The sequence below is a fragment of the Hermetia illucens genome, chromosome 6 (assembly GCF_905115235.1).
Source record: "Hermetia illucens chromosome 6, iHerIll2.2.curated.20191125, whole genome shotgun sequence".
Classification (NCBI taxonomy): Eukaryota; Metazoa; Arthropoda; class Insecta; order Diptera; family Stratiomyidae; genus Hermetia; species Hermetia illucens.
This window is the reverse complement of record NC_051854.1, coordinates 65957361-65975665: the sequence shown is the minus strand read 5'-3', so window position 1 is coordinate 65975665 and position 18305 is coordinate 65957361. Positions and strand designations below refer to the sequence as shown.

At 43.2% G+C, this 18305-nt stretch overlaps 1 protein-coding gene across 1 annotated transcript; it reads right to left on the bottom strand.

Annotated features, from left to right (window-relative positions):
* Nucleotides 1-230: 230 nt before the first annotated feature.
* Nucleotides 231-18305, bottom strand: LOC119659974 (circadian clock-controlled protein daywake). The gene is made up of 4 exons (XM_038068340.1): nucleotides 18116-18305; nucleotides 14842-14931; nucleotides 13994-14147; nucleotides 231-729 (listed from the first exon to the last, which is right to left on the bottom strand). Exons 1-4 carry the CDS (start codon nucleotides 18180-18182, stop codon nucleotides 294-296), a joined length of 747 nt encoding a protein of 248 aa, XP_037924268.1. The 5' UTR covers nucleotides 18183-18305; the 3' UTR covers nucleotides 231-293.

The following is an 18305-nucleotide window of genomic DNA, read 5'->3' as shown; positions in this document are numbered from 1 at the left end:
GAATTCAAGTGTAGTAACTGTGATACAGGAAAAGCTGCAGGAACTGAATCGAGCCCGGAAAGCGAGACGAACGCATGACTTAGTTGTGCTGCTGTAAAACAGAGCCCTCCCGAGGTAATATTTCGCGGGAGTATGAGAGAAGAAATTGGGGTGGATTCAGGACCGTCTTTTTAAGATTTCCACCTCCACAAAAACAACCATGAAAACTTCGCTGTGAAATAAAAAAACGGTTACAAATTTATTAGCTTATTTTATTCACCATTAAAAACTTATTAAAAATCATGTCCTATACTCTACGGTTTGAATGTTTCATCAATAGGAATATGGGCAAATATTTTATTAAGATAATTCAATACAACTTTACCGACACTTCGTGAGAAGATAGGTTCAAAATCCTGCCACAATTCCTTCCAGTTTTCGTTGAATACGGCATTCATTTGATCTGTTATTTCCTTCTGACCTTTGACCAAATCTTCTGCATACGTAGTTAACTTCTTTGGATTGTAGAACCCTTCGCTTTCGTAAAACTGCCAAATGTTCTTTCCATTGCGTTTGACAGTTTTGAACTTTAAAGTGTATCGAATAGTTATGTCATGGAAGTTTAGAAAGTATTTGCCACCACCATTCACTTGTAGAACAAGAATTTTTCCTTCGGTTTTGTAGGTTCCTTTGAGTGCAAGCAAAGGATTGAAAAGTTCCATTTCGATCATATTTTTGTCAAGATCCACCCTAAAAGTAAAAAAAATAATGAATACATTTTCGGTTTTTCAGAATTTCGAGTCCAAGTGCATACAGTACAACTCTTCAGCGTACGTACTAGTGTTTTCTCTGTATTGCTATATGGAAGTATCACATGCAAAGTAACCCCATTACTACTCAAAAGCTCCAGCCTTCGTGACCACCTGTCTGCGTCACTTCATTGGAGTACATTAGCCTGATACTATTATAAACTAGGAAGTTGATCGGAGTACAGGCCTGCAACCCATACGCAATGTGATCGAAAGAGGGAATCTGGCACACATTAAGGAGGGGCACGGGTGGGTCGCGCCAAAGGCATTTGATCCAGAACAGTAGAGAAGGAGTACGGGCTTATTTTTTCGTTTGGGGTTGGGTAGGTGAATGCCTTTACACACAGAGTGTTGAACTCCCGCCGTCAGGCTACCAACTAAACTCCTCTAGAACCAGCTTGGAATCATTTATCACATTGCTTATCATTACTTATCATATTATTTCGATAGCAACTCATGAGCGGATGCACCCCGGTGCATATCGATTTGTAGGGTAGGCATAATACTAATCGCATCCTAACTGTAGTTCTGCTCTGAAGATTGGACACCACCTCGAGCCCGCAGTGCGCACGAGGCTCTCATCAGACGCGCCACGATCCCGGTATAGAACGCAATTCTCCTTTTCGTTGCAGGTGTTCGGTCTACCTGCCCGCATCTGCGGCCTGTTGCCTTCCCGTCAGGTTTCCATCAAGTAGCAGACACGTGCCTGTAATCTAAACATTTTTTAGGGGCGGCCCAAATTAGTATCCTATATAACCAATCCTGATATTCATATTGTTGAGAAGTTCCCTCACGTATTATTCGACAACTTCCGCTACAGCGAGTTCTTGGCTTCGAAAGTTCGTAGAGATGATACATTGGTTACCTTCGAACATTCGCGCTTGCTGGCCCCTCCTACTTTGTTTTTTTTTCTCTGAGGCAGTCAAGATCTCGGATTTCCAAAGGGCACGTGGGTTCTAGGCTTGCATTCAAGCTTTCTCCCAGGAGCCCCCTGAAAGTGTCTTTACTTGTTGCCTTCGAGCCTGATTCGACAAGGACTCAACCACCCTTCGTTTCCCGAGTGGAAGACACTTCTGCTCCGCTATCGTCGAGCTTGATCCTACAACGGATTGCGCTGAGGACTTCCACAAAGGTTTTGCCTTCCGTCGGCTTAAGGGGTCATCCCGTATGTCGGATCCGCGGAATCGAATTTTTTTTTTTTTGGCATCAATTGTATCTAGATATAGTGTAGAATATATGGGCAAAGTGATTTTTTGATATTCGGTGTCATTCGGCAATTATAGTGTTAAACACTTGATAAGTCTAGATAGCCGTAATAAAGCTCGTATTTATCGGTCCGAATGACGTTCGAATGACTTCGCTAAAAGGACAAGAATTGAAACCAAGGCCATACATGTCTTTCTTGAAGAAACCTAAGGTTTATGGACTAGGTACAGCAGATTAATGGTCAGTCGATTTCACACGATTTTTCTCGGAGACGGTTACAGCGATTGACACCAAATTTGGTAGAAAGGTGGGAACTATGAACGCTCACGCATATAGTGAGCTACATCCTTTTACGATGAATTTAAGGGGGGATCCCATACATGCAAAAGGGGGGTGTATTAGTTTTGACTTTTGCTGAAAAGGTGGGGAGTGCGGGGGGTTGAAAGTGGTCATTTTTTCAACAAACCCATTCTCAGGAACTACCCAACCGAAAAATCTGGAAAAAATCAGGGGGCTGCCACTATATGGTGCCTAGGCTCCGAAATGCCCTCCATATCGATACCTGTTCAAATAAAGTTAATAATAGTATATTACTATAATTTTTAGTAATTGACAGGAAACCCCCCTTAAGTTCACCCTAGAATAACAAAATTCTGCAGCAATGTAGGCTACAGTATAAATCATGATCCTGCCAAATTTGGTGAAGATCGCATTATTACTAACAAAGTTATACTAGGTCAAATCTGTCGCTCCTCTGCAAATTCAAGACTATGAATGTCAATATCACTTGAAAGTGGCTATTTTCACATAATATATGCATATTTTACGTGCTACGTGCTAATGGGACTAATGCACACCCAAATCTCTTTATAAAAGAAATACACAAAACCTTTCATACTTGAAGCGTCTAGCTTCCGGTTTCCCGACTTGTTATTCATTGAAGAAGCCGTAAAGAAACGCCAAAATTCAAAAAAAAAAGTTTAACAAAGCACTAAAAATCTATTTTTTAATAATCCTAGTTTGCGGACTGTAGTTAAGTCTGTACGTTAAAATGACGTTTACTTTTTCTCTATCTATCTATCTATAGATGATCGCAGCGCCATCTAGCGTGGCAGCCGAAAAACACCTTTTTTTGGAGATGGATGCATAAATTGCTCTGTATTTCAATAATGAACTATGCGATCGGGCTGGAAAAATTACTATGCACGCCCAAGATATTAATGAATCTATGGTGAAAAATTCGTATTTGCATCTTTCTCCAGTTCTTCACAAAAAAATTCTAAAAAAAAGCCAAAAAAACGACCTTCACACGGGATGACCCCCTTAAGAAATAAGCTGGCGGTCGACTCCTCGGTCACCTGGGTGAAGAATAGTTGCCTCTGCTCTAGACGAAACCGTCAGTCAACTTTTTCGTTCTTTTTTGAAACTTGGGTGTTTAACCCAAAAAGAGGACTCCGTGGACTACAAAAGAGGAAGTAAGTTGCTTACCAAGTGGTCCAGTCCGTCACCAAGTGGGTGCGGACTCAGGGCTCCCACCATCCTCAACAATAAATCTCCTCCTTTCTTCCGTTTTGTACCCAGTTTGCTTTGCAGCGGGCTATCTGCAATTGCTTCTGCTTTTCACGCATCTTCTGACCTGCATATCCCCCTGTAGCATGAAATACGACCCAGAAGCTCCTCCAGCTCCATCAGCCCATTTTTGACGTCTTTGATGACATTTTTCTGGAGAAATGTTGCAGACCGTATGCGTTTCACAACTGTGACGCGTTTCCTGATTAGCCATTTCTCCTCGGCTTTTGCAAGAGCAGTCGACAGTGCTCGCACCCAGCTTATATCCGAAACGATCTGCTCAGTTTTCTTAGCTTTCACTGTGCCTCATTCCACAACAACAGCACTGCGTGGTATTGCCTGGGTTTCCGTCTCTGTTCCTGGTGCCGCATCATTTTACAAGTCTTCAGCCCTTGCTGCGTCAACTCTTTCTCCATTCCCACTGCCTCCTCAGTTATGAAATTTTTATTATCCACTGAAGTTTTTAGCAACGTATCGTGTACAAACGAATGGGCCAGAATAGTCAGGATTGAGTGCATCATCGTGGACAAAGCCCCTGCCCCAGTTTCCTGAGGCCTGAATTATGCTTAGCTGATATCGGAGTTCACCCTCGGATCAGCACTCACTCGGAGCAACGCGGTCAAGTAATACCGGCTTAATGCACACTATCCAGTCAGGGTTCGAAGGGGCTGATTCCTGATACACGCCACAACTACCACCTTACCAGAGCTAGGCTCGCATCACCTCGAAGTCGACAATGAATTGCCGACGGCTCCGAGGACTCGCAGTGTGTCTCCACGTGAATGGGTCATTAGCAGTTCGGTTTTCATCGAGAAACTTGCACGAAGCTACTACCTAAGACGCAGGCATATTGCCACCTAGAACTACTTGCTCGAGCACCTCGGAGACGCCACGTCGCTGTCGATTCCTGAAGGCATCTTAGGGAGTAATTTCTGTTGCCCTTTTTACTAAGGAACGCAAAGCCATGTACAAGCGCAGGATGGAAGTATCAAGGTAGAGGCTCGTGAAGAACAGCAACACACTAAATGAAGGTAACTATCTTGGTAAAAAGTCAAGAGGCAGATGGACTGTATGGCTCATTGGGAATTTAGGCCGGGCTTGAATCGCAAGTTTGGTGAGATCGACTATTTCCTTGTTCAGCTTCTGAGCGGGCATTGAGGTTTTCAGTCTTACTTGCACAAGATTGGTAAGGCACGATCTCCTTTTTGTGCTCTGCAATGGAGCGGGGAACGGCCTTTTTCTCTTGTGGAAGGTGATATGGGATTTGCCAATAACTTTACGCCGATACGGATGAACTCTCTCCGCACAACACTGTCGTTCGAGTTCTTCTTGTTGTGAAGAAAATAGAGCTTGATCGAGAGGCCGCATGAAAGGAAACATGTTCATTAGTGATAAAGATGCCCATAAAATTCTGGCTCACCGCCTCAACAAACGCGAAATCCTCGCTCGCATCCTAAACAATCATTTTTCATTTGATAGCCGACCGCCTGAACAGTCAAAACTGAAGACCAACTGCATCCCATCGCCGTTACGACCACCGGTCAAATGTGGAATCTTCAGGCGTAACTGACAAACCAAACTGAACGTGGATGGCGAACTTCATTAAGACTTTTCTTTTAGATTGAGATTTTTTTAACAGATGACGCGCGATTCGTGTCAAACATTTTTATTTACTATTCCGCGGCAAATAATCATGGATAGAAAGTAAAGAAGATATCTCAAGGGGGATGGATACTGATGAAAAAGAAGGCATACGCTGAATAAGCGATAACTGTTTGGCAAAAACCTGTTCAAAGGCAGTAGAACCGTGCGGCTCCTCGGGAATTTCGGTCCATGGTTAGACCGAAAACATGGTAAGTTTTATTTTTTGTATTACCCAGTTCTAAATGGGCGTGGACGTTCGGTAAGGTCACGATGCCAAGGCTGTGTGTTTTGCAATGGGTTGGTGGACGACCTTGATTTTTTCTTGTAACATAAGGGGAGTGGAACACTCAATGCACATACGCAGTCACCTACCCCATCTACAAAAAATGTGATCCGAATGAAAGGCAGTACAAAACAACGACTGCTTGATACGATAGGCAAAAATCTCTTCACTGCCCCATGAACATGTCCTTTGTGTAACAGTGAAGATTGTATTGTATTGTATCGATTTGGTAGTAAGAAAGTTTCATACGCAGAATTATGTTCACATCGTAAGGCGTACCATTTTTCCCCCTTGACAACGGCTTTATTTTTCTACCCGGTCAAGTCTGACGAGAGGAGTGGAAAGGATTCCCTCTGGGCCCAAAGTTTCGCTATGCGGGGGCAGGGTGCACACGAATAATTTCCACCCTAGGCCCTGCTTTACAGCCGAAAAGAAGTAGAAAATTCTATTCAGATGAGCCAACTCACTGGCTGAACAAGGAGGAATGTTTGTTTCAAAGGAGTTTTTTCCACCATGCCCAGTCAGATAGTATCTTCAGTCTCCTTGAGCACTTTTTCTGACTATATTTATTCATCCTGGCTTTGAATATTGTCAATTGGCTGGAGCTTCGGATTCCACTGTTCACTACTACCTGGTATGTATTGTTCCCCCGCACCGCAGACTATGCTTAGGACCATCTTTCATCATCATCGCGCGCAACCATCCAGTCTAGGCCTGCCTTGGCAAGAAACTCCAGACATCTCGGTTTTGCGCCGAGGTCCATTACTTCGATATCCCTAAAAGCTGTCTGCCGTCCTGACCTACGACATCGCTTTATCTCAGACAAGGACTGCCATGTCTTCCTTTTCTACCATAGATTATAAACTTCCCGGGCTGGATCATCTTCACCCAGACGGATTAGGAGACTCGCTCACCGTAACCTGCTGAGCCGGATTTTATCCACAACCATAAATTTCATCTTCATGTAGGCTTCGGAATCTCCCATCCACATGCAGAGGGTCGAAAATTCTTCGGAGAATTCTTTTCTTGAATGCGGTCAATAATTCGCAATTTTTCTTACTAAGAACCCAAGTCTCCGAGGAATATATGAGGACTGGCAAGATCATAGTCTTGTACAGTAAGAGCTTTGACCCTATGGTGAAACATTTCGAGCAGAACAGTTTTAGTAAGCTGAAATAGGCTCCGTTGGCTAACAACAAGCGTGCGCGGATTTCATCGTCATACCTGTTATCGGTTGTGATTTTCGACCCTAGATATGAGAAGTTATCAACGGTCTCAAAGTTGTAGTATTGTTCCCGTTTGACCAGTGCAATTCGGTGTTGTTGGTTCTTTGGTTTTGGCGCTGACATTGTCACCATGTACTTCGTCTTGCCTTCATTAATGTGCAGCCCGAGATTTCGCACCGCCTGCTCAATCTGAATGAAGGTAGACTGTATATATTGGGTTGTTCTTTCCATAATGTCAAAATCGTCAGTGTAGGTCAGTAGTTTGGTGGACATGAACATCTGCACCGCGAATCACTTTTTTCCAGGGTCAGGTTAAAGAGGACGCATGATAGGGTATCCCCTTGTCTAAGACCGTTGTTGATGTTGAATGGTCTCGAGAGTGATCCTGTTGCTTTTATCTGGCCTTGCACATTGGTCAGGGTCAAGCCTAATCAGTCTTATCAATTTCGTCGGGGCAACGATTTCTGTCATGGTCGTGTACAGTTTTACCATGGCTATGCTATCATAGCCGGCCTTAAAGTCGATGAAAAGATGGTACAACTGATACAGATTCGAGCAGTTTTTGCACCACTTATCGCACACAGGAAATCTGATCTGTTGCTGATTTTCCTGGAGTGAAGCCTCTTTGGTTCTGAGCGTATGGGGCTATCCGGCCTAGCAAGATAACGGAAAATATCTTATAGATGGCATTCAACAATGTAACCTCTACCTCTATAATTGCTGCACTGCGTGATATCTTCCTTTTTATGTATGAGGCAGATAATTCCCGTTGTCAATCGTCAGGCACTGATTCGCTATCCAAACACTTTGAGCATCATTTGATAAATCGTTTAGTGTATTTGGTCGCCTCTATATTTAACCAATTCGACGTAATTCCATCGGCTTCTAGCGACTTATGGTTTTGAAACAGCTGGGTTGCACGGACTGTTTCTTTTATGCTTGGTGGTGGCAGCATTTGTCCGTCGTCTTGAGTTGGCGGGACCTTCAACTCGGCGATATTTTGGTTGTTGAGTAGTGCATTAAAATACTCAACCCATTGTTGTCGGAAATCAGATTTCCCTCTTTGAGCATCGAGGTGTATAGGGCTTCATCCTGCTAACATGTTGGTAAAACTTCCGCGCCTGGTGCGGTTGCTCCTTGTACTTTTCGAGTTCACAGACTTATTGGTTCTACCAGGCTTCTGTTTTCCGTCTGTGAAGTAGCTTCTTCACTCAATGGAGTTCGTGATAAGTCTCTGCGGGCGTCCGCATTCTTTAAGAGTGCAACATTGCCCGATGTACATTCCATTCTTCCGTTGCATTGCTAGCTTACAATCGTTGTCGATCCAGCCATTCCGGTAGGTAGTTGTCAAGATCATTTGCTAATGCTTCATATCCAGGAAACTTGCTTGCTGCAGTTATTGCGGCATTCATTTCCCACATATATGTGTTATGGAGGGTTTTGTTGTGGATGGCTTTAGTATTCACTCTCACCTAATTGTCAGAGGGGATCGTAGGTAGTGCTGTAATTCGACTCCGAGTCCAACACCATTCCAACGGAATAGGGATCCAACTCTATATTGCCACCGCTTTCCGCGCAAACAAGGTACTTCCAACAATAATCGTAGGGATGTGAACGTTAATAAGACTTATATTTCTAAATTTGCCTTGCAAACCCAGAGCCGATAACAGCAGGTTTCATTGTTTAGCTGACTACGAGAGCACATGGTTTACTGGATGGCCGCTGTAATATGTATATGGTATGGTGGTCCTTCTCCAGGGAACCAGTCCCGCATCTCTTGCAACGACAGGCTAGCTGCTGAGCAACATTCGGTCTGTACAGGGAGCGCACGTTCCATGAGAGAACTCGCAAATCATTATTCCGTCTTCGTTGCCGGGTTCATTGTTGTAAAGTCCATCCTGTCTGAGACTCCTTTCGTGGCTTCCTAACGTCGATTTCTTGTGTAGGGTTGTCAACCCTACTCAACATCCAACCTGGAAGACCAGTTGGTACAATTCGCTCCGTTTTTAGGCGCGGATCCTCTCTATAAAGGCATAATGAAAGCCTAAGTATGCTTCCAGACATGTAAATAGTTTAGGTCTCGATCCCTATCGTCAACACCATGCTATGGGTTTCGGTGGAAATGTTGTCCGCTGGATTGGTGGCACAGTTTCTGTAGAACCTTCGATTTGTCAGAAGAATATTTTTTGGAGAAATTTTCTTTTTCTTTGCTTTGAAGAATTAAAGTTACTTGTTTATGTCGGTGATCTAATTTAGACAATCTAACCGGGGATATGTGATTTAGAGAAGCCAACTTTGGGCTGCTATGTATTCGTTTGGCAATATCCCGATGGCATAATGGTTAAAGCTGTTACTTTTCACACTTGCGGGGCAAATTTGGTTTCAAGATCGCGGTTCAAATTTAATTGGTAGCACAAGGATTTCTACCACTGGCCGCATGTTGGATATCAATTGACTCACTTATGAATGAGAGCCTGGGTCAAATTTAAATAACAATTCCGGGCAAGCGTAGTACGAAATGAAATGCTCTAACAGGCTTCAAGACAATAGGTAATTCGAACTTCCTTAATTGATTTAAGGACCAGATAATTGTAGGAATTTCTATTTATAGGATAACTCCTCAAAAGGCTTACCAAACGACTATAGATGGCTTAGCTAAACTGATACTACTTTCGCTCATAGACGTAATCCTAGCAAGAGCATGGGCTCAGAAAAATACCAAGCCAAGCCTTCCCTAACACGGTTAACGTTGTCAGCCATTCTAATAAGGATAATGAATTCTAATCCGCCCTTAGCAAACATATTTTTTTTCACGCTTCTTATACTAGCGAAATGTGTGTATGTTTAGTCCTTCGTCAGCGTAAGCAGGCTTGACGAGAAGGGGGGGGGGGGGAAGATTTGATTCTCCCCGGGCCTGGCGATTTCTCAAAGGTGCGGAAAAGAGGCTTTAAAACGATTAGGTTTGTTTGACAATACAGAAAGGTTCGCTTCCGGACTGAATTTTCTCTGCATCTCGAAGCAGGAGGCATTATGATTGAAGGGTTTACATTATAGTCATATTGCAGAGAGCACCATATGGCTGGAATTGAGATAGGGTTGCATGGACCACAACCGTGGAAGTATGTTGCTTTCCAAATGGTCCAGTTCGCTATTAAGTGTATGGCGGACTTAGGAATCCTTCGATTCTCCAGCAAAATTCTAGTTTAGCTTCGGCCGGGTTAGGCCTGGATTTTACAAGGGGGGTTTGTCTTCATTATAATTAATACACATGTCGTGTTTTTGAATTAATATGAGAGGCAAATGCCACCTTGTAGCCACTTCAGTCACCTTGCTGCCAGGGCAGAGGTGAGGCAGCGTCTGATGAGTTGCTTCAGCCCGGGACCAAACCGCAAATCATATTGATTGATCTGGAATAGAGACGCATAACGAATTGACTTACGGTAGAGGGATAATAGAGGGGCCCGCATAATTTTCACCCCAGGCCCGGATTTTCTCTTCACACGCACTGCACCCGGTATATAATCTAATCTAAGTAAAGGCCACACCTGATAAAAAAAAAGCCGAATGATTGAAAGCAAAAACTACAAGAAGTGTATTTTTACATAACTTTTATGCCTGAGATAATTGAAGCGATTATATGCAAAAATGCAAATCATGTTCCAAGCTATATTAGATGGAATAAGTTAAAGTATAATTGGGTTAATTGATTGAGGGCTAATTAAAATGTAAACTACTGAATTATACTCACTTATTAATATTAATCGTTCACTTGCAGACACGGAAGCTGCGTAAACTATAATCAATTACGAGGGATGAGTTATGTATGCCTCACGCAATAAGGTGACGCCGCTCCGCACCTAAGTGGAGTTCCACTGGACACGAACTTGGAAGCCAAAGTGACTAGCCAGTTTGGAAAGTTGAGCAGACTCCTTTACATTTCGGTCCTTCAAATGTGGCTTGAAAAAGTTCCCATATATTATATCCGCCGCATCGGAGCTTACATATCTCGAGATTGGAGTTAAAACTCAAATAGCAATACAAACGGAGAGCCAGAATTACAAAGGCGCAAACTTCTTTCTTATGAACCAACTGAAGTTAAGGGGGTATAAGACTGATATGTTGCGCCATTTTGGTCGATCGAAAGGGGTCTTAAAGGGGTCGCGAGGTTTTCGAATTACCATTCAGCGTGTGGAACCATACTTATTTTGTGCACCCTTTTGATCGTTTCCCATCGACTTCGATATTGAAACCAATCTTTGCAAGTGAATTCTCACCACTAGTCCAACGCAACATCTTCGTCTCCATTATTGCAAGACGCCGTTCATTGTCTTATAGTCGGCCGACACTCAGAACCATAGAGGGCGACAGGGCGGACGACACTGTGGTAAATTTTGGATTTGTGAAGTTTGTTGATACGTCGATCACAAAGAACACCAGTTGTGGAACGCTACTTCATCCAGGTTGTGCTAATGCGTAAAGCCATTTCATAACGCAGTTCACCATTGACTGATACCATTGATCCGAGGTGTTTAAATCGACCAGTTCTGGGCAGGTCACTGTCACTGACAGTGATGGTGCCTGTTTCATGGAGATCGTTCCACGGAAATGAGACGTTAGGAAAACATGACCTGCGTAAAACCGTGGAAGTGACAACGCACGAGCTCTTCGGCTACTATGCCTTTTCTAGATCCAAAAATGCTATGTAAAGAGCTTCACACGCTGTTTCTCCATGAGTAACATCAGTAGTTGCACAGTTCTTGACAAATCCGGTTTGATTCACGTTTATTTGAATGATATGTCGGCAGTGCTTTTGAAAGTGGAAGATGAACATATTTTTCCATTGAAACCTGCCTATCTATCCATCGCAGCTAGCCGATCGGTAAGCAAAGTACCGTTCTTGTCCTTAACGCAACAGAAGTGTTCTATTCCTATGTGCATTGAGGTCAGTTTTTGACAAGTCGATACAAATCTTGCCCGCTATCCTGAGTTTCCAGTTTATTATAAACAACTTTGTAATGGACTGTTCTGGTAACAACAATCGCTTTCTTTGCTTTCTGATTCACATTCTTGTAAACTTACCGATAGGCCAGTCTTTTTATTCGTCGATAAACTTCTGGTAGAGACATTTCTTTCCTCGCACCTTCATTTGGACATCGTCATTCCAAAGCCAAGTATCTCAGTTGATGAATCGCTTACCTGGGTTGGCCACTCTGAGGCTCGCAAGACTGCAAACCACGGGTCTTATAGGGAGCGACATTGCAGTCAGTACTACGGTGATAAAATATCGGGGTCTTAGGAGAATATAGTCGATTTGCGTTTTATTGTTCCCACTGTAAAATGTAGGAAGATGAGACAACCGTTTAATGAACCATGTATTCATAAGTACATGCCACTTTCATTACGTGCCCCAAACCCCTTTCACTCATGGTATCTGTTGCCGTCTGCATTTTAACCCACATGACCACGTTACATGTCTTTGTGTCGGGAAGGCATCTTTCTCGGCTTCAAGTCGACCTGTCTATGATGCGTATGCGGTGAAGAGGTATATCGAGCGATCAGCTGATATAATGGCGAGCTTCATTAGCCGATCATGAAATCGTTCAACTTCTTTAATGCCATCATGGTAACCCTCAGTGGTGGTAATAACAAGACCATATTGAGTGTGTGGACTAACAAAGTAGAGAAGTTTATAGCCATTTTTACCGCGTTTGCGTTCTGTGTGGCAGCACATCATCGAGTTTGTGGTAGAGAACATATTATATATGGATGCGCCTTTTTCGAAGGGGGTTGTGCGTCGTCCGTCTTTATAATATTTAGCGTACAGACACCTATTTATTTTGCTCGGACTAATTTATTTACGTTCTGACACCGTCCATACATTAAAAACCCTTGCCTATTTCTCAATAGGACTGGGACCCGTCCTGCCGCGTCGACTGAGGTGAACGCCCTAGTGCAATCATTTTTAAGATTTTGCGTAAAACAAAACCTCATTAAAATCGGTTTAATATCTATCTGTCTATCCGTCACACGCATTTATCTCGGAGACTGTAGCAGCGATTAACACCAAACTTGGTGGAAAGATGGGAACTGAGAACGCTCACGCATATAATGAGTTACATCTTGTTACGTCCAATTTAAGGGGAGGTCCCCATACATACGAAAGGGATCATGTCTCGATTAGTACTTTCCAAAGCTGGTCTTAGTTTTGACATTTGTTGGAAAGGTGTTGAGTTCGGGAGGTCGAAAGTGATCATTTATTTAACGACGCCATTCTCAGAAACTGTCCAGCCGAAAAATCTGAAAAAAATCAAGAGGCTGCCACTATATGGTGCTTAGGCTCCGAAATACCTTCCGTACCGATATCCCTTCAAATAAAGTTAATAATAGTATATTAGTACAATTTTCAGTAATTGGTTGCAGAACTCCACTTAAGTTTATCCTAGCACCATGAAATTGCAGTAATGTAGGCACTATTACTAAGAAAGTTATAATAGGTCAAAGTTGCCATTTCATTGGAAATTCTAGATTTTGAATGTCAATATCAGCCGAAAGTGGCTATAGAAAATAAATGTGGGAATATAATTATGTTTACATGTCAAAAAAATGACATGTGTCAATGCCATAGACTCCTATGTGGGCCATAGCGCGCCAACCACACTCATGCGCTCGTTATCAATTCCTGACAATGTGGTTCAACTCGCCCCACGATTTTCCGGCAAGCTCCTCCACCAGTGCTCAGCCCTACTACGCTCGTTATCAATTCCTGACAATGTGGTTCAACTCGCCCCACGATTTTCCGACAAGCTCCTCCACCAGTGCTCAGCCCTACTAGTTCCAGGAAGATCCATTCTCCGAACGTCCTGGGATAGTCCACTCCGCCCAGTGACATCAAACTTGATGTGGCCGTCGACTGAAGCAACGCTTCCTAGATATACAAACTTTTCCCCGCCCTCCATATTCTGACCATTAATGCAAATAGGAAGAGTGGGATTATCAGTTAGATTGAGGGCCTTAGTTTTGTCGGTATTTATCTTCAGTCCGAATCCACTCGCCTCCTTCTCCAAGTCCAGAGCCATGTAATCAAGGTCCATGAATTATTGATAGACAAATGGGTCATCATCAGCGTAGTTGAAGTATTTGAGTAGAGATAACAACGTCAATTGAAACCTTTTACATGAAGGACGAAAGAAGCATCGGAGACGCCCCCACCCCGGCGGACTTCGCTTTGTATTTAAAATTCCTCTGATAAAAATGCCATCATATTTACGTATACTTACCGGAGTTTGGTGAATTTCGTTTGATTTGCGAAGTTATACACGAGAGTGTCAAAAAATTCCTGTTTTACTTGAATAGCTCCGGTTGACTTCTGAGCAAATTTCACGTATGGAATGCTAAGCGGGTCCAAGGGATCTATTCCATATTCTTTATACCCTGAAAGTAATTATAAATGAAATTAGATCAATAGCCTTAAATTTGTTAGGTTTTGTGATGAAAATTAGACGATTAAAGGAAATGAAACTTATTTGATGTTAACCATGATTATAAATGTAAATGGAGGCAATAAACTTCCTGATTATGGTTCCATCCGAAACTGGACCAACTCATCAGACTTTGCGTCACCTCTGTCCTGGAAACAGCGTCACAGTAAGTAGTAGCCATTTGTTGGATGCTTCTTCTTGCCTGTTCTCTCATAAGATATGTTTACGAAATATAACCAGGGAAACTGCTTGGCTTGGACTCAAGCTGACCCAGGTAGCCATTTGGAGGCATTAAAATTAAAACAAGTGCTTTTGTCTAATGCAAAGTTAACTCGTTGAATGTTGCTTCTTTTCGGATTCGGAAATACCAAAGACTCCGTTGTCAGTTATTCCATGAGCCGAGAAGCAGAGCGACACCTGTTGAGTATCTTCTGATTGCTTTGAATATTTCATTATTTTAAATAATTTCTGATCAACTTAGTTGTGAAGGTATTTTATCCTGAAGGAACTGATTAAATTTAATTAATTAACAGATTAAGGACATTTAACAGTAAAAAGAATACTTTTCTTTTCGGCGCAATTATGTCGTTAAGGAGGTTCTAAGTATCTAGTTGATAAATATTCCGAAAAATACGTAAGAAACTTACCATTTTGAAGCATCGGTAAGACAGTATTCAAACCATTGCGTATACATCCATCGAACTCGGGCCCAAATTTACATTTATGCACACTTTCAACTGTAAATATAAAAATTTATTGATTTAAAAGATTTGATATTTTTATTATTTCAAAATTAAAAGCTCTAATTTCTCTAATTTTTTCAACTTTAAAATTGCATAGGTTCGGTGCCAAATTCTGATACAAATAAAATCACAATCCTCCCTTAACAATTAACTAACTTGCCGTGTTGAGAGTATTCAGTAAAGAAGATCCACTAGGGAACCAGGGGTGAAACTAAGAAGCTAAATGGTAATCAAAACCCCAAGCCAAGGTGTGACTAACGCGCTGAGTGTTAAATGGTCACAGGGACTAAGATGTGACCATGAACTTTGGGCGTTAGCCTTGTCTCAGCAGAAAGGGGCCCTGCTGAAATCGACATTTTTTCCCCAGTAAAATCAAGGCCATGGTCGCCAATCGTTAAAAGCTTTTAACAAGAAGCTAAAATTAAAATTTAATTTCGAACGTGAAAATCCAACCCTGGGTGAGGGTGCATCCCTGGGTTTATCGATGGAAAACCTGAGTCTAAACCTGGATTCTCCACTTATTCAATTGGGGACTGACTGGGATTAACGGAGGGACCGAAGGAAGTAGCTCCTGTCAGCATTCCTAATCCGGGCTCTAATCGTCGCTGCCTACTGAAACCAAAGTTTTACCCACTTCCACCTTCTTGTAAACCGCCTCCGGACAAACTTGAAGCTTTAGGCTATGCCAAGGTCGAAAGGATCAGCACGGGCATTGCACCTAAGACGAAAACCCAACTGTTCAACCAAAAGGCAACAAAGAGAGCGCAGTCGGCAGCGTCTTGTCTTCATTTGCAATCAGGCTATCGAAGCCGATGGATGGGTCTTATTCCGCTCAACGGAACTACAATATTTACGGTCGCGAACTGCTCGCCGCGTACTTGAGCATTAAATACTTCCACTTTTTCCTAGAATGCAGGCCGTTCACAGTGTTCACGGACCATAAGCCTCTCACGTATCCTTTGAAACAGAAGCCCGACAAAGCGTCCCTTCGTCAGCTTCGGCATCTGAGCTTTATAAGCCAGTTTACTTCGGACATCCAGCACGTGTCCGGCAAGGACAACATAGTTTCTGACGCTTCGTCTCGTGTCTGCGAGGTTAACATCCCCGCCTCACTCGACTTCTCGGCTATTGCTAAGGCGCAGGAGGATGACGCAGTACTTCAGAGCCTCAAATCCAACACCAAATACAAATTTCGGAAGTTTCCCATCTTCGGCTCGAACCTCTCTCTACTGCGAAGACTCGGAAAAGGGACCTCGGCCATAAATTCCGGCCACCTTTCGCAAGAAAGTGTTCCACGCGGTTCACGACTTATCAGGCATCAGCACAACAAATCGGTTAGTCATCGAGAAATACTTATGGCCCTCCATGAACAAGGATATCAACTCCTGGGCCAGAGAGTGCATCGCATGCCAAAAGTGTAAAATCACCAGGCATGTAAGGAAAGAAGTGGGCTCATTCCCCCGCACTACCAAGCGGTCCCACACAATACACCTCAACATAGTAGGACCTTTGCGAGACTCGCACAGTTACAAGTATTGCCTCATAATCATCGACAGGTTTACGCGGTGGCCTGAGGCAATATCTCTGAAAGACATCACGGCGTAATCTTGTGCCGAAGCCCTCTGTCGAGAGTGGATCAATCGCTTTGGCGTCCCTGCAGTGGTCATCACTGACCAGGGAATGCAATTTGAGTCTACCCTTTTCACGGAGTTAGGCAAACTCCTGGGATTTAAACGCCATGCTGTTATGATATTCGTGGATGCGGTTCATCGAGCCAAGGCACGCAGCTGCCGATCTTGATGGATAGGGCTCCTCATAACACTTGATGTCAGAAATGCATTCAATTCAGATGGACATGCTAGGCACATTAGAACACTCATTCGACGGGCCGAGCTATCTCTTGCGGATATTGAGGGATTATTTCCCGGCGTCGGGAGTAGCGCAGAAATCCATCCTACATTTGGACTCCTGGAACGCTTCCTACAATAATCTGCTAAGACTCGACATGCTAGAAAAGTTGTGCTTGGCCGCGGATACACTGTTAAACGGACGCAAAGCAGGCTTGACATATTGATACAACTGGTAACCAGATGACTTCAGCGTTGCGCTCGAGAAAACTAAAGTAGTCATCTTGACCAGAAAGGAATCCCGACCCTGCCTCCCATATCGATCGGCGAGTTAAGTATACATACAGTCAAAACCAGCTTAAACCAAGGTAATTAACCGTGCATTGTAGGTACCTTGCCCAAATGCAGAGATGGGAGCTTTGGAAATGGCATCTGCTTCTCGCACTGTCCCACAGCAGGCCGTGATGGTGATCGCGAAAGTAATCCCCGTCTCTCTCCTTGCTAAAGAATGTAAAGCCATCAACAGCCGCAAGAGCGAACATTTCAGAGAGGTGGTTGCCTGTGAAGAACGTTGACGCACCGAGTTGCAAATCTCTTTGTAAAATGAGCCAAGAGGCAGATGGGCTGCGCGGCTCATTGACAGTTTAGGTACGTGGCTCAATCGAAAGCACGGTGAAATTGACTGTTTCCTTACTCAACTTCTTCTGACATGGAGGTTTTCTGTCTTACCTGCACGTCACGATGTCCTGATTGTGCATTGTGTAATGGAATGGCGGACGACGCCGAACACACCTTTTTCTCTTGTGAAAGGTGGGATGGCTTTCGTGAGCAGCTTTATGCAGCCCCTCCCGTTGGTGAAATAGATTCCCTGACTTAGAGGCTCCCTGAAGCGGGAGAGAGGGAGGGCTAGTTCGAAGTAATGTGTAAAATGGTTCCAGGCTAGTTCTCTGATAACAGGGAGGTATTTACTTGGTACTCCGATGGCGTGTCGTTGTGGAAGTCCAATACTCTGTGCGTAAACGCATTCACCCATTTCATCCCTAACAGTTTGAAAAGGTAATTGGATCCTAAGGAATAAGGCGAGGAGGACAGAATCCCTAGAGCTCTTACTATAAGAAAACGAACAGTTAACTGACTAGACCACGTTTGAAGGATATAAAATGAGGTCAGATTGACTTTTTTCTCCAAAAATATTCCAAATGATTCCAATTTCCAGATTTGTGATCCAACCGCACAATCGTTTTAAATGATTTTAAAACCATAGAAAGAGCTCTATTAGTTCATAAACACATCAAGGACTTCCGTAACCACAAACGTTTTCTTCTACTTACATATATCACCAGCACTGCAGACTCCAAAAATCAAAGAGACTACACAAATATATCCCAAGAATTTCATGGTCGTAACGACTGAAGTAGTCAACGAGAAAAATAAACCACCAACAGCTTTGAGGAACGTACTGAATTTCCAGTTAGAACAGATCACTTTCCACCCGCAACACCTGATACGTAGTAAGCCCAA

What these genes read in the sequence shown, in the direction of transcription:
- LOC119659974 (XM_038068340.1), bottom strand. Translation starts at nt 18,182, where the DNA reads ATGAAATTCTTGGGATATATTTGTGTAGTCTCTTTGATTTTTGGAGTC. An exon ending in CTGCAGTGCTGGTGATATAT is followed by an intron (nt 14,932 to 18,115) that starts GTAAGTAGAAGA and finishes TTATATTTACAG; the next exon opens with TTGAAAGTGTGCATAAATGT. An exon ending in ACGAAATTCACCAAACTCCG is followed by an intron (nt 730 to 13,993) that starts GTAAGTATACGT and finishes TTTTACTTTTAG; the next exon opens with GGTGGATCTTGACAAAAATA.